Genomic DNA, 16727 nt, shown 5'->3' on the forward strand with positions numbered 1-16727 from the left:
ACAGGCTCCAGGCTCTGAGTGGTCAGCACAGAGCCCGACGCGGGGCTCGAACTCATGGAGTGTGAGGTCGTGACCTGAGCCGAAGTCGGCCGCTTAACCGACTGAGCCACCCAGGCGCCCCAGAACTTTTTTTTTTTTTTTTTTACTCTATTAAACCTTAGCTCAGTCAATTTCAGAAATCAGGAATTCATTTTTATCTTATCATTTGAGGAAGTGGAAGCCCAGAAAAAGGATTTGGCCCACAACCACATTGACTGTTAAGCACAGCCAGGACCAGACCCCAGATCTCTCATTAATCCTAGGCCATTTCTTTCTAGGATACCATACTGGCTTAAAATTTAATTAAATCAGTGTTTTAGTTACTTATTGGTTATGCTGTAGCAAGTTGATCCACAGCCTAGTAGTTTCAAACAACATTTATTCTCTCACATTTCCTTTGGGTTAGCAAATCAGGAGCAGTTACACTGGTAGTTTTGGCTTAGGGTCTCATTGCGATTGCAGTAATGCTTTTATCCTGGGCTGTAGTCATTTGAAGGCTTGACTGACAGAGGACCATTTTCTTTCAGAAGGCAGAGTCACTGTGATGTTGGCAGGGTACCTCTGTTCTTTACTCTGCCTATGTGTCCTCACAATATGGCCCCTGGCTTCTCCCAAAGTGAGTGATCTGAGATGGCAAAGAGGAAGCCTTAGGGCCTTTTATGATTAATCTGTAAAGCTCTACTCTGGCACTACTACTTGTATTCTGTCTGTTGAAAATAAGTTACTAAGTCCAGCCCACATTCAAGGAGAGCATCTCCTTTTGAAGGGGAAGAGTATTAAAGAATTTATGGACTTGTTTTATTATTATTTTTTTTAATGTTTATTTTTGAGAGCAAGAAAGACAAGGGTGTGAATAGGGGAGGGGCAGAGAGGGAGACACAGAATCTGAAGCGGGATCCAGGCCCTGAGCTGTCAACACAGAGCCCAACTCGGGACTCGAACTCAAAGAACCGCAAGATCATGACCTGAAGAATTTATGGCCTCGTTTTAAACTCACCTCAGTTTTTTTATGATACTTTGAACATTTTTTTTTTAAATCTCATATGAAATATGTCGATTGATTCCTTGGTTAATTTTTATAAACAACTTAAAGTACTAAAGTGAATAAAAGCTAGCATCATACACAGTACTTGTTGTTGATTTTGTGTGTTTTGGAATTTAATGCCATGTATCTTTTTTTTTTTAAGTTTATTTATTTATTTTGAGAGAGAGAGAGAGAGAGAGAGAATGAGTCCCAAGCAGGCTCTGCACTGTCAGCACAGAGCCTGATATGGAGCTCAAACTCATGAACTGTGAGATCATGATCTGAGCTAAAACCCAAGAGCCGGACGCTTAACCGACTGAGCCCCCCCGGGCTCCCCATCCTATTTAATTTAAAAGTTTTATTTTTGGGGGGTGCCTAAGTGGCTCAGTTGGTTAAGCGTCTGACTTGCTCAGGTCATGATCTCACAGTTTGTGAGTTAAAGCCCTGTGTTGGGCTCTGTGCTGACGGTTTGGAGCCTGGAGCCTGTTTTAGATTCTGTGTCTCCCCCTGTCTCTGCCCCTCCCCAGCTCATACTCTTTCTCTCTCTCAAAAATAAACATTAAAAAAAAAAAAAAAGATATTCACTTGAATGTTAAGTTTATATTAGTTGATAACTAAAACTTCCTTGTTAGATAACAAGTATTGTAAATGGAAGTTAAGTTGATTGTTTTGATTTCGAAGAACTTTGTAAGTTAACCCAGTTAATTTTTAAAACCCTAAACAAGTTCTGCTCTCCATTTGAGTTTTACCAGATAAGGCCTTATTAGCCTACCTTAAGTATATAAAGGGATTTACATCTCTGTAGTTGGCATAGTCAGTAGTCATTGTTGGGCAGAAGGCATTATTAAAAGGAGATGCAAATAGCTTATGAAGTAGATATGTCAAGCTTCAGTATGACACAGTGGCAGTTGGACTTATGTGGCTCCTGGAGAGCTGAGGTGTTCACCCATTGTTCTTGCTTTGATAGGGAAACCAACCTTCCTTTTTTCCTGTTTTTTAGTTCAAAAGGAATAAAGCAATAAAACCTTCTTTTCTGATTCTTTTAACCAGAGGTTTTTTTGTTTTTCCTAAATGTTTACTTATTTTTGAAAGAGAGAGCGCGCACAAACGGGAGTAGAAAGAGAGGGAGACACAGAGTGCGAAGCATTCTCCAGGCTCTGAGCTGTCAGTGCAGAGCCTGACTTTGGGCTCGAACCCACAAGCCTTGAGATCATGACCTAAACCAAAGTCGGTTGCTCAACCAACTGAGACACCCAGGCATCCCTGTTAACCAGTTTTTAAGGCAGAACCATTTACATTTTAGAATTTGGGGAGGATTTTGGGAGCCCCACCATAGGAACATGTACCATTCTCCCTGAGAACTATTAACTGTATTTTTAGTGGCCCACTGACCTGGAGTTACTGCCCTTTTTCCAACCTATCACTGCAATTTAATTTGGCCTCAAGGCCTGAGCCTTGAAGCATCTCAGCTGCATCCTGTTGGATGCTCTGTCTTGACACCACATGTTTCTCACTTGCTGAACTAGGATGTATTTTCTGGACCGCTTGGGAGTCTGCTTAACTGGTTCACATAGTGTTGTATTTCTGTTTTCTTTCCCTGCCCTCCCCTCTCCTCCCTTTCCCATTCTATTTTTTTTTTTTTCCTGCCATAGATAACTGAATTTTTAAAATGAAATATGCCACTCTTAACAAATAGCTGATATATTTTCCTGTTGATCTGTGTGGTTGAATTAACATAAATACAACTGTCTTATTCTAGTCATTTGATGGAAATATTCTTTATTATTTTCTGTAGATCTATCTGAATTTGCATTTTTAATCTAATTTTTATTAATCCCTTTTTTTCTTATTTAGATTGATGAACAAATTGAAAGTATGTTTAATTCAAAGAAGAGAGTAAAAGATATGGCTGCTCCTGGAACATCTAGTGTTCCTGCTCCAACTGCGGGAAATGCTGAGAAATTAGAAATAGCTAAGAGACTGGCTCTTAGAATCAATGCTCAGAAGAATTTGGGCATTGAGTCTCAGGTATTAAGTAATTTGTTCCGAGTTTTACTGAGTACTTTTTATGTCAGCACCGGTGAACAGATTGTCCTAGACATTGAGTTAGTGGGAATTTAACATTAATCTAAATACAGAATTATTTAAATATTGCATTTGGATGATTCCTCTAGTATGGTTAACTGAGGTCTTAATGCCTATTTTGAAAGCCCTAACTGAAGCATGTTAGCTGTAGATAGTTTTTCTAAAGTAATATTCCGATTGATCTTACCAAAATGTTACAGAAATAACTCACTTTTTATTTCTTGATCCACTTTTATTGGGTGGGGTGTTGGGCACACAAACAATTCCTTGGAAATATAAATACGTAGTTACATAACTCATAATAACATGAGCTTAAAACTGGAAAATGTGTTAAATATTTCACATGCCATCTTTCTCTTGGGGGCTTTTTTATTAATTTTTAAAAATTATTAATTTTTAATTAAGAGTAAATTTTCATAGTATTCCCAAAGAATAGTCTGTTAATTATAAAACTGTTTTGAAGATTTTGAGGTTTTGGATCAGCAGGGCCCTCTGTCCAGCAGGTGGATCGGTTCAGGACTGTAGCACCCTGTAAGTTGGGAGGACCAAGCCAGAGGGAGGCTAGTGGACCGACTCAGTGAGGCAGCCAGGATCAAGGCTTACAGCCTCAGGTTTCTGTATTTGTTTTTGAGCCAGTGAGTTACCATGAAATGTCTACTACACTGAAGCCTGTACTTCCTCTGAAAACAGGGGTTGTAGCACCTAATCTAATATCCTCTGGAATTCTTACTGCTAATAACTCGTTACTGCTGAAACCAAATAGCTACACCTTCTTACTGTTAGAAAAGTGTGAGGTATGAGTCATGTATTACCCACAGAATTCTGTCCACATTAGACACATAGTAAAATTAGGTTCAAATTAAAAAGATTTAAGTGCAAAATAAAATTAAAAAGTAAGTCAATCACTTACTATAATTTATTGAATTTTGGGTTTGCTATGATGGCAGGAAGGAGCTCAGTGGTGGTAGTAGACAAAGATTCTAATTTAGAGGAATATCTTAGGAGCCACAAAATATGTAAATGATTTTAGAATATTGTACTATATTTGATATCAACAGTTACATAATTCTCTATGATCCAGTAGAATTTTTAATAAAGAGTTGAATGTTCTTTATTTTTTTTCATGAAAATAAGGGATATAGATATATTAAACTATTGGTTATAAATATGTGCTGTTAATTGCACATGAGTAGGACTGTGCATTAGAAACATGCTTCTGGAGACACCTGTGTGGCTCAGTCGGTTAAGTGTCCGGCTCTTGATCTTGGGGTCATGAATTGAAGCCCTGTGTTGGACTCCTTGCTATGTGTAGAGCCTACTTAAAGAAAGAGAGAGAGAGAGAGAGAGAGAGAGAGAGAGAGAGAGAGAGAGAGAAAGGAAGGAAGGAAGGAAGAAAGAAAGGAGGGGAGAGAAGAAGGAAGGAAGGAAGAAAGAAAAAAGAAAAAAGAGAACGGGAAAAGGAAAAGAAAGATTAGTTAGTGGCTTTTCAGAGAAAAATTTGTGGTAGGATCCCAGATCTTGTCTCTGCCCTCATTTGAGATTTGACTGTAGGTCTTCTTTTACTGCAGGATGTGATGCAACAGGCCACCAATGCAATTCTCAGAGGCGGCACCATCCTGGCTCCCACTGTGTCTGCAAAAACCATTGCAGAGCAACTTGCTGAAAAGATCAATGCTAAGCTCAATTATGTGCCTTTGGAGAAACAAGAAGAGGAGAGGCAAGATGGTGGACAGAATGAATCTTTTAAAAGATATGAAGAAGAATTAGAGATCAATGACTTCCCACAGGCAAGTAACAGTTTAAACATTGTTTATAAATTGCGGAGTAAAATTTCTTGCTTCTTAAGGAGCAAAAATACCTTGTTTAAAACCCTTGAACGTTTTAATAGCTACTTTACTTTTTTATCTTGATGAGGGAGGGAGACAACAGTAGAAATTTTATTTTTATGAACATATTCTAGGTACATTAGGATCTAAATGAATTGATGTGAAGGAGTTAATTATAATCTTAATATTGACCTTAATATTATTTAGCCAACCTATTCTTTGTCAGTACACCAGGTTTTTATCCTGTTGTGATTTTTCCCCCCACCTTTTCTTTCTTAGACTGCTAGGTGGAAAGTTACCTCTAAGGAAGCTCTGCAGAGAATCAGTGAATATTCTGAAGCTGCAATTACAATCAGAGGAACATATTTCCCACCTGGCAAAGAACCTAAGGAAGGAGAGCGGAAAATTTACTTGGCAATTGAAAGTATGTATCTTTGGTTCTTGAAATTTCAGTCTTGAGTTAGGTCAGAGTGGATTATAGATGTAAGGGCACAGAGAGAATGTTAGGTCAGTTCTAAAGAAGATAAAAATAAGGAATACCTATAGAAAAAAATAATTTCAGGGCACCTGGGTGGCTCAGTCGGTTAAGCGTCTAGCTCTTCTTGATTTTGGTTGTAATTTCGTGGTTTGTGAGTTCAAGCCCAACATCCAGCTCTGTGCTAACCATGTGGAGCCTGCTCAGGATTTTCTCTCTCTCCCCCCCCTCTTCAGCTTGTTTCTTTGTCTCTCTCTCTTTTTCTCCCCAAAATAAATTAATAAAAACATTAAAAAAAAAAGAAAACATAGTTTCATATATCATTTAAGGTCTTTATTTAAAAATTCAGTACATAAAGGGGTGCCTGGGTGGCTTGTTAAGCCTCTGACTTTGGCTCAGTTCGGCTCAGGTCATGATCTAATGGATCGTGAGTTTGAGCCCCACATTGGGCTCTGCAAAGACAGCATGGAGCCTGCTTCCAATCCTCTGTTTTCCTCTCTCTGCCTCTTCTCTGCTCATGCACATTCTATCTTTCTCAGAATAAATAAACATTAAAAAACACTAAATATATTACATACAGAAAGGTGACTGATCTGTGTTTGGAGCTCTTTCATTTTTGACGATTCGGTCAGATTTGAAAATCACTCTAAAAGAAAACAAATATTTTAAGGACTGCTCTGTTCATACTTCTAATAAAGTAGAACATTCCTGGGCAGAGTTTAGGTTAGAAAGTAAATCCATATATTAGTCTACTTAATGAATGTTTATTCAAGCAAATGTTCCCTCTGAAATTATGCCTGTAGAAGTTTTTGCATATCTTTAAAAAAATTAGAAGAGGACAGTTAATACCATAACACAAAGTATGTAAGTAATGCATTATCTCAGAGCAGTCGGATTTGCTTTTAAACTTTATTTCATACATTCATGAGTGAGTTCAAAACATAGTTTCCATTTTGATTTTTTCCTCTAATATATTACTCCACTGCATACTAGGACAACTTGTTTCCCTTCATTTATATTTAATCTGAACATCTTTATGACAGACTTATAAGTATAGACAAGGCAGATCCACTTCATCTATTTAATGAACTAAATATTTGTTGAATACTATTGTTGGAGCTGTGGAGAGGTTTATTCCAGGTGTTGTGTAAGCTGAAAGTCTGTGTACCTTGTGCTTTACATGGCTTTGATGGCTGCAGAGGAGCCGCTCTCCCGCACGGTGTATAATCTCAGGCACCACCCTGGTACTTTGAGGCATGCATGTCCCTTCTGACGAAGAAGCCTTACCTCATCCCACTTCTCCCCTCTGTAGCTCTTTACCTGTTGTTTTTATTCACAGTACTCCTCACATGGAAATTGTCGTATGTTTTTACTTGTTTGTGTCTCCCCTACTAGAGTTCTGTGAATGTAATGACTTTGTCATCTGCTCTATTCTCAGAGCACATGGTAAACACTTAATAAATTTTCTGAGTTATGCATCTGATTAAGCCCTATAGCCACTTGTCTTCTTGGCACAAGTATTATTTGACAGGCTTATTCTCTATTTGATTTCTTTAAAGCTGTACTGTCTGGGGGCACCTGGGTGGCTTGGTCGGTTAAGCGTCCGACTTCGGCTCAGGTCATGATCTCACGGTCCGTGAGTTCAAGCCCCGCGTCGGGCTCTGTGCTGACAGCTCAGAGCCTGGAGCCTGTTTCAGATTTTGTGTCTCCATCTCTCTCTGCCCCTCCCCTGTTCACACTCTGTCTCTGTCTCAAAAATAAATAAACATTAAAAAAAAATTAAAAACAAAAAAAGCTGTACTGTCTGATAGAACTCTCTGTGATGAGTATGGAGTGCTTGAAATGTGGCCAGTGTGACTGAAATTTGTAAATTTTACTTAATTTTTATTAAAAACTTTTAAAGGAATTCATGTTTGATTTTTTTTTTTTTAATTTAGTTTTTTAGTAATCTCTGTGCCCTGCATGAGGCTCAAACTAATGACCCTGATATCAAGAGTCAGACGCTCTACCTACTGAGCCAGCCGGGTTTATATAAAATGTAAATAGCCACATACATGGCTGGTACGTACTATAATGGATAGCTCAGCTCTCAAGTTGTTGTTGGAAAGATCAATGGAAGGTATTTAGATCCACTGAAAGTATATTGTAAATAAGGTTTGTCACTAGTTTGTTCTTGTTATATTTTGCCATTTCTTTGATTTTGTGAAGACTTTATAATTTTAGGTAAGTTCTTTACTGAATTTAATGTACAGATGATTTACTTATATATTAGGATTTGATTCTTTCCTGGCCGAAACAAAGAATTCTACAAATGTGACTGAAAGCTAATTAGTGCTGTGCCTGTTTAGTCACTTTCCTTTGAATTGGTGACCTCAGTTGTTTTTGTGTGGCATCTTAGCATAAAGACCACAAGAACAGAAACACATGTGCAGTGTGTATCCCATCTACCCTAAGTAGAAATTGTTTCCTGGCCAGAGGTATGAGATGGGGTCAGAGTAAGTAAAAGCACTGAAAAGTGCTATTGCCACGATTCTGCTGATCTTTTTTTTTTTTTTTTTTCCTTTAGTAAGGGATTGCCTGGTCCCTGTAAACTTTTGCTTAGTTTCCAAAGTTCTGATACAATTGATTTCAAGTTTTTTCAAGTTTATTCACTTTTTGTGGAAGGACAGGCTTTTGGAGTTCCAGCTTCTGCCATTTTCACTGCTGCACTCTAACTTTTGGACTTTTTTTTTTTAATGTTTATTTATTTTTGAGGGCAGGGGAGTGGCAGAGAAAGAAGACAGGATCAGAAGTGGGCTCTGCACTGACAGTAGAAAGCCCGATGTGGAGCTAGAACTCAGGAATGCTGAGATCATGACCTGAGCCGAAGTTAGACACTTTAACCAACTGAGCCACCCAGGTGTCCCTCACATTCGGACTAAAAAAAAAAATTTTTTTTTTTTAGTGTTTGTTTATTTTCGAGAGAGAGAAAGAGAAAGAGTGCAAGTGGGGGAGGAGCAAGAGAGAGGGAAACACAGAATCCTAACCAGGCTCCAGACTGCACACTCAGACCTGTCAGCACAGAGCTTGGCACAGGGCTCCAACCCACGAACCATGAGATCATGACCTGAGCCGAAGTCGGATGCTTAACCGACTGAGTCACCCAGGCGCCCCTTGGACTTGTTAAAGTTAATGATAAATTGTGGCAAAGGTGAAAAAATTGCATTTTTTTGTTTGTGATTGTGACTTCGATTAAGTCAGGTTTTAGATGGCATCCTTTTATGTATCCCGAAAGACTTTTGGTCTGCCAGTGACTGTGTGTTTGCAAATCATGTGACACTCTTCCTTATTTGTGTAGTAATATGGGGGTGCTGACATCTTTCTGCACTTGGAACTGGATGGGTCTCCTACCACAGTATTCATTAGGCCATACGGGATGGAGACACAGTGTCCTCCAGTGGAATCTGATGATAAAATTTTTGGTATACTTGGAATTAGCCTTTTATTCTAAGCTTGAATATCATGGGTGTCATTTAAAGCAAAATCAATACTTTTTTTTTTTTAAACTTTTTTTTTTTTTCAACGTTTATTTATTTTTGGGACAGAGAGAGACAGAGTATGAACGGGGGAGGGGCAGAGAGAGAGAGGGAGACACAGAATCGGAAGCCAGCTCCAGGCTCTGAGCCATCAGCCCAGAGCCCGACGCGGGGCTCGAACTCACGGACCGCGAGATCGTGACCTGGCTGAAGTCGGACGCTTAACCGACTGTGCCACCCAGGCGCCCCCAAAATCAATACTTTTAAATGCCTGCCTTATAAAGAGGTAAATCAGACATATGACTGTTTTGAAAAAGGATCCTCTATGTAATTTTTTTTAATTAAAAGGTAATTATGTTTGTTTAGCATAATTTATATATCAAGATTCATTTCACATGTAACTTTATCAGAACATACCTTCTCTACTGCCAAGTGAAGTGAGAAGCCCACAGCTTCTTCTTGACTTTTCCATCCACCTAGAATGGTTCTAGGCATTTCCCCCCACTGGCATCTTATACTTAGGAAGTAACATCTAATTTTTATTATCTAACCTAGCTTCTTTTTCTCTGTAAAAAAGATAATCTTATCAAAAATGAATCTTTAGGATTCTAGAGCCATAGTGGTGTTAAGAGCTCGATATTAGTCATTAGAATGATCCAAAGGTTTGAGATTTTCATAGATGATTAGTTTTTTAAAGGATATTTTAGTTTTTGAAACTCCAGCCAAATCAACTGAACTCTAATAGGATGAAAACAGGTGTTGGAAGGAGCCTAGTGTCATCTGTTTTTAGTTCTGTAATTGGAGGGACCATACTGCCTGGCTCCTTGGGGCTCTGTGTGGCTCAGCAGTTCCAGGCCTCCCACTAGGCAGTGGGAAGGAGAACAGGAAGGACTTATGTGCCTAGCCATCCTGTATAATTTATAGCCTGTTTTGTGACCCTCTCTTTTTACTAGTGGAGAATCCCTTAAAAGCAGCCAGAGTTGTTTTAGGACCAATGAAAGGAAATGCCTCTTTTCCATGGCAGCTTGTAAACATGTGTAACCTATTACCTAAAGAAGCTTTGTAAGTCAAAACTTTAAACTGGTCAAAATGGTCAGGCTCTAACAAAAAGAGGGAAATTACTCTTCTTGGATTTAGGTGATAGTGTCATTTTCTTTCTTTTTAAAACAGCATAGACTATCAACAAGCTTCACACTAACCATGTCAAGTAGCATACATTCCTCCTGAATTTCATTTTATTGTAATTTTCAGTCTGGCTTCACTCTTGATTCTACCCTTTTGTTCACTTTCATCCACCTCTCTTCTTTTCAAGCACCCACAGGTTTAAAATGTGTGGTTGCTGGGACACCTGGGTGGCTCAGTTAGTTAAATTTCCAACTCTTAACTTCGGCTCAGGTCATGATCTCACCGTTTGTGATTTGAAGCCCCACATCGGGCTCTGCGCTAACAGCAGAGCCTGCCTGAGATTGTCCCTCTTTCTCTGCCCTTCCTCTGGTCACAATCTCTCTGTCTCTCAAAAAAAAAAAAAAAAAAAAAAAAAAAATTGTGGTTGCTGGCTAGTGAAGGTGTAGGATTTAGATTAGATATGTTGCTGTGACTTCACAGCCATACTCCTGGCTCTTTCCTTCATGTTGTTAACCTGTTTCTTCTTGCTTCTCCTCTTCTTCTTTCTTCTCCTCTCTTCCTCCTCTTCCTTTTCTTCCTCAGCCGCCTGACCTCCTCCCTGTGCTCTCTCTGGGGTCAAAAAGGTCCTTCATGGAACACCTGGGTGGCTCAGTTGGTTAGCCATCTGAGTTCGACTCAGGTCATGATCTCATGGTTCATGAGTTTGAGCCCACATTGGGCTCTCTGCTTTCAGCATAAAGCCTGCTTCAGATGTTCTGTCTCCCTCTCTCTTTCTGCCCCCCCCGCCCCGCCAACCTCTCTCCGCAAAATAAATAAACATTTTAAAAAAAAAAGATCATTGCCATCTAATAAGGGAACTGTTTCCTCATTTGGTTTTCTTTTTTCTTTTTTAATGTTGATTTTGAAAGAGTGCGTGCGTGCACACATGTGAGCAGGCAAGGGGCACAGAGGAAGAGAGAATCCCAAGCAGATTCCACATTTGCACTGGAGCCCAATGCAGAGCCCGATGTGGGGCTTGATCCCTCCACCATGAGATCACAACCTGAGCCCATATCAAGGGTTGGACGCTTAACCTATAGCATCCAGGCGCCCCAGAAAACTGTTTTTCTTACATAGAATGATAAACATATAGTCCTCTACATTGCAACCCTAGTTCTCCTTGTATTCTTTAATATTTCACTCCTAGTTCTTAATTTCTCGTCTATTTCTTTGGTCTAGCTTTTTTTTTTAATTAAAAATGTTTTTAATGTTTATTTTTGAGAAAGGGAGTGCTAGCAGGGAAGGGACAGAGAGGGGGGAGACACAGAATCCAAAACAGGCTCCAGGCTCCAAACTGTCAGCATGGAGTCCAACGTGGGGCTTGAACTCACAAACCGTGAGATCATGACCTGAGCCTAAGTCAGATGCTTAACCCACTGAGCCACCAAGGTGCCCCTGGCCCAGCTCTTTCATTTTTATCGTTGTGCACTGTGCTACCTATCTAGATTTACTTGTTCCCTGGCATTGCCCCTTGGCTGCAGATCCCTTAATACTACCTTTGATGGCTCTCTCGTCTCTGTCTCTCCTTTACTTCTCATCCATATTTCCACTGGCCTTATTGACCCTTGCAATAAGATGTCACATGAGCACCTCACCTACAGCAATCCTCAAAATTGAATTTCATCCAGTCACTGCTGATAATACCTGTTTTTCCTTGAATTCAGTATCTTGTTTACTATTTCGTACTTTATTTGCTCCTCAACTCTTAACCACTTAACTCTGCTTAGAGAAGTGAGGGAAAGGTTTTTGTAAGGAGTGATATTTAGAAGTCATTCTGATGAGAGTATTTCCGACCTTCTTGTTCTGTTGTACTGTTTCTACAAGTTTGTTTTTCTAATAGTCTACAAGTTCATGAAGAGCATGAATGAGTTCTTTATATAATGTATCTCTCACGCTATATCATACGTGGCAGTTGCTTAATATTTCTTGAATTGAAGTAACTATATGAATGAGTGTCTCCAGATTGCCTCATCCTCTTGGCTATGTTGCTGTGTTCTTTTACACTCTTTTCCAATTGTACTGTACTTCTTACTCTTCAGTAATTAAGCATGCCTTTCTTAATCTATATCATTGCCCATGTGATTCCCTTTGCAAAATAATCCATGTCATCACTTCTCCTTCAATGTGGCCAGTCCTCCGCCAAGGAATATAATAAGTGCCCATTAAGTGTTTGTTAAATAAATAAACCATGGAGATTTTGTTTCTCTGACTTTAAAAAAAAAAAACAAAACATTTTTTTTTAACGTTTATTCATTTTTGAGAGACAGAGACAGAGCATGAGCGGGGAAGGGGTAGAGAGAGGGAAACACAGAATCTGAAGCAGGCTCCAGGCTCTGAGCTGTCAGCACAGAGCCCAGCACGGGGCTTGAACTCATGAACTGCGAGATCATGACCTGAGCTGAAGTTGGATGCTCAACAGACTGAGCCACCCAGGCACCCCTCTGACTTAAAAAAAAAAAGTTTGTCTCAACTGCTAATCATCTTTTCTTTGCCCTTTTTATTTTTATTTATGTATTATTAAAAAAAATTTTTTTTTGGTATTTATTTATTTTTGAAGGAGAGACAGAGCGTGAGGAGGGAGGGGCAGAGAAAGAGGGAGACACAGAATCCGAAGCCAGCTCCAGGCTCTGAGCTGTCAGCACAGAGCCTGACATGGGGCTCAAACCTGTAAACCATGAGATCATGACCTGAGCCGAAGTCGGAGGCTTAACCGACTGAGCCACCAGGCGCCCCTTCTCTGCTCTTTTTAATCATAGCAAGAACTCTTAACACTACCTGCAATGTGATCCCAGTGGTTACATTTGAAACTCTAAAAGTGATCTGAATAATAAGCAGCCATTGTATAAATTGGATGACCTTCCCCCAGGTATTGAAAGACTATCTTGGCAGGCAGTACAATGTTTCTGAAAGTCACTTACAGTATTTCCTACTGGATCTCCATGACATGGATAAACATCTAGTGTAATTCTAGTAACATGAATAATGTTTTCCACTTATTACCAGGTGCCAATGAACTGGCTGTGCAGAAAGCAAAGGCAGAAATCACCAGACTTATAAAAGAAGAACTGATCCGGCTGGTGAGTGAAAACCTCAAGGATTTGTTCAAATAAACATTTTATTGAACTATTATATGAATACAGAAAAAAAAGCACACAAATTATAAACATAAAGTTTGATGAATTTTCACAAAGGAAGCATATTGATACGATCACTATCCAGATCAAGAAACACAGTACAATGCCAACATTCCAGAAGCCCCCTGCATACTCCTCCTGTCACTATCCCTCTCCCCGAAACATAACAGTATTCTGACTTTCACCATGATAGATTAGTTGCGCCTATATTTGAACTCTATATAAGTGGGATCAACTGCTGTGTACATTTTTGTATCCAATTTCTTTCCACTCATCATTACTTAGAGGAAATCCATGTTGTTGCATGTAGCAGTAATTCATTCCCTTTCATGGCTATGTGGTATTTAATTTGTGAATATACCCACAATTTATATATTGGACTTTGAGGTTATTTACTTGTTTGTTGTTAGGGATAACTTCTGTGAACATTCTTTCATGTGTCTTTTGTACATAGTAGTATACTTTTCTCTTGGGTATATAACTTGGAGTAGAATTGCTGATTATAGTGTTGTGTAGTTTAGCTTTAAGTGTTGCTAAATAATTTTCCAAAGTAGTTATGCCTTGTAAAAGGCATCCTTTTATGGACCACCTTCCCAAAAGAGGCAAACACATCCCTGTGTTGTAGTGCCAGTTGAAGCTTATAAACTCCCTATAACGTGTACATTGGGCAAGGGCCCTTTGACCGGAAACTTTATCCTTTTTCTTTGAATGTGTTTTTGAGAGCTTTTCTAAAATTCCCCTTACAGAACTTTCTTTAGGGGAATAAAAAGTTTAAAGAGTAGAAGATACATAAAACAAGAGGAAAGAAGGAAAACAACCTTTAAATCAAATGCTTTTAAGACTATTTCACCAAGGAGTGATAGAAAAAGAACCTTGATGCCACCACCATTAAGTTGGTTCAAAATAGTTGTCAAAGAGCAGTGAACACAGACAAATGATTAGTTATTGAAGAGTTATTTTCTTCCTCAGTATAAGAATATTAATAATTTCTGTTCTAAATATCTGATAATTTTGTAAGTTTGTGAAGGAAATTTTTTTGACCTGTTTCTTTTTCTTTTTTTTTTATCCTTTGCTCTTTCTGACCCTGTATATTTTGTTTTCTTTTGTAGCAAAATTCATACCAACCAACAAATAAAGGAAGATACAAAGTCTTATAAAATATTTCGAAAAAACTTTTTACCTGTGCTGGTCTGTGATACATGTGGCAGTTGTCTGCAGTTTACAATGTATTGTAAATTAAGATTTTTAAAATTCTGTCTTGCTGATTTTTTTAAATACATGAAACCAGTATTTGCTAAAGAAATCTTCTTTCAGTAAGTACCACCAGAATTATCAAACTATATTTAAAGCAGGCCTGTTATCAGAGTATGATGCCCTTTAATGTAAAGTTTAAATACCAATATTTTAAAAGTCTGGATAAAATTCCAGAAGTTTAAAAAAATGGAAATATTTGGACTTTCTGTCACCGGTAATAAAGTACACAAGTCACTAGGGGCCTACTCACCATATCCTTTTGAAATGAAATTGTGATCTCCTCAGAAAAGGTAAAATTCTCTAATATTTTGTCCCCCCCCCCCCTCCCCGAGCTTAAATCTTACTTGATTCATTGGAACAGTATGAACTGGATTTAAGAATGTTATAATAGAATTTTTACAAAATGTTTCAGAGTTTTTGTTTCCGTTTTTATCATCATAAATGCAATAGTTGGACTGCTTTTCAGTTTTGTAAAATTAAAGATTTGTAGTATAAGAGTTTTTTGCATTTCTTTACACTGCAAAAGTTTTAGTATTTATCACTTTTAAGTTCTCCTCACAGCTTCTAGTTCTATGACTAGCTACTAACTCTTTTTTAATCTTCCTTAAAAGAAAGTGATTTGTAGCCTATAAATATTGTTTCCTTTTCCCCCCGAAAGTGTTTGTTTATACATTTGTACATATAAACATGCTACTAATTTTAATCCACATTTTCTTCAAGGTTGTTGAAAAGGTTGTGAATTTTCTTCCTTAAAAATTTTCAAGCATGATGGTACCTGTGTTATAGACTTAGATTTAAGCATCTCTCAGTGAAAAATAGTTCACAAGAAGTCATAAATTATATTTTTGACCCCCCATATATTTCCTGAACATTCTAATTTAAATTGTTATAATTGGATCACACAATATTCTTTTCAAGACTCCTGGTATATTAGAACTTTGTATTGTTGTCACTTCTTGAAAAAAAAAAAAATTCCAGGAATTAAATAGATAGCTATATTTCTTAAACGAAGAGACAGCGAAGTTTCTGAATATTCTTAGAGTTTTTAAAAAAGAAAAAAAAATCAAAGCATACTAAAACAAATCATTTTTAATAGTATGTTAACTGGTTAAAATGAGAAGAAGTATCAATCATTATTTCTTCAATATAAAGTTTTTTCTTACTGAAAAATTAACATAGATATAACTGGGAAATATTCTTGGGTCCCTTGCATATCTACCTTTCTTTCTTAGAAGAAAAAAACAGACAAAACACATGTAACAAGAGAATCAAATAAACCATTTACTCTAAAATGCAGGCATCTTGGGCTCCTTTTTTCCCCTCAGTTTATTTATTTGCTTATTTTGATTACCTAGTGATAGTGTGTTTCTTTTGATAGAATATGTGGCATTCTCACATTGGTGACAATTGGTGCTCCCTTCAGGCTGCTGGATCACTTTGAGATTCAGAGTTTTACATTGTTGTAGCATTACTACCTTTATGTTTGTATATCTAGTTGTAACAAACCACTGATAGTATATTGTCCTGAAGTGAAACCCATTTCTCTGTTATTACAGTTTTAGTGTCACACTGACTCTTTGATTTTTAAAATTTGAATGATGTATGGACTAATTTGTTTTTTTAACTGCAAAATCAATATTTGCTCATGTTTTCTAAATTCCTTATAAAATAAAGTTAATTCAACTTGCACTTCCCTAAAATTATCTCTGCTGAGATGTTTTATGCTGTTTTTCTAATTTTGTTTACATTGGTAGGCATGTGAGAGAAGTATTATACTCTCTGTACCTAGCAACTCACTACCCAAAATACACAGTTCTATCCAAAAATACCTTTCTGAAGAAGTCTCTTACTCTTAGATTGTGTTTGTATTTGGCATAAGACACATAGGGTATAGGTGAAATGATAGTTCATGTCGCAGTTGGCATTTTGCCACAGTGACACTCGCTTTTACCAAATGGAAGTATGGAATGAAACAATGATGGTTAAGTTGTCTCCAAGTCTGTTTAGAAAGCTTATTGTTCGATATAGCCTGTCTTACCAGCCTTGTTGGTGTACAAATGGTGTTCAGCTGGCAGTCACAGTGCGCCGGAGACTGCAATCCTTCTTTTGAGGCAGGCAACCCCTACATGTGAGGAGGTTTTTGTTTGAGCAGAACCAGCTTTTGAGTACCTGGGACATATAAATCCCATAAAGCCAGCTATGGGATCTGCT

The 16727-nt window shown here is 38.0% G+C and overlaps 1 protein-coding gene across 1 annotated transcript in view; it reads left to right on the forward strand.

The window, feature by feature from the left end:
- DDX46 (DEAD-box helicase 46) overlaps window positions 1-16219 on the forward strand; it is a 72459-nt gene extending 56240 nt beyond the window's left edge. Inside the window, exons 19-23 of the mRNA XM_040444505.1 lie at window positions 2918-3091; window positions 4717-4935; window positions 5254-5398; window positions 13132-13205; window positions 14372-16219. Coding sequence (XP_040300439.1) covers window positions 2918-3091; window positions 4717-4935; window positions 5254-5398; window positions 13132-13205; window positions 14372-14419 — 660 coding nt within the window. The 3' untranslated portion in view covers window positions 14420-16219. The remainder of the gene's footprint in view (window positions 1-2917; window positions 3092-4716; window positions 4936-5253; window positions 5399-13131; window positions 13206-14371) is intronic.
- The last annotated feature ends 508 nt before the right edge of the window (window positions 16220-16727 follow it).

This window comes from Herpailurus yagouaroundi, unplaced genomic scaffold (genome assembly GCF_014898765.1).
Source record: "Herpailurus yagouaroundi ecotype Mexico unplaced genomic scaffold, PumYag 192, whole genome shotgun sequence".
Classification (NCBI taxonomy): domain Eukaryota; kingdom Metazoa; phylum Chordata; class Mammalia; order Carnivora; family Felidae; genus Herpailurus; species Herpailurus yagouaroundi.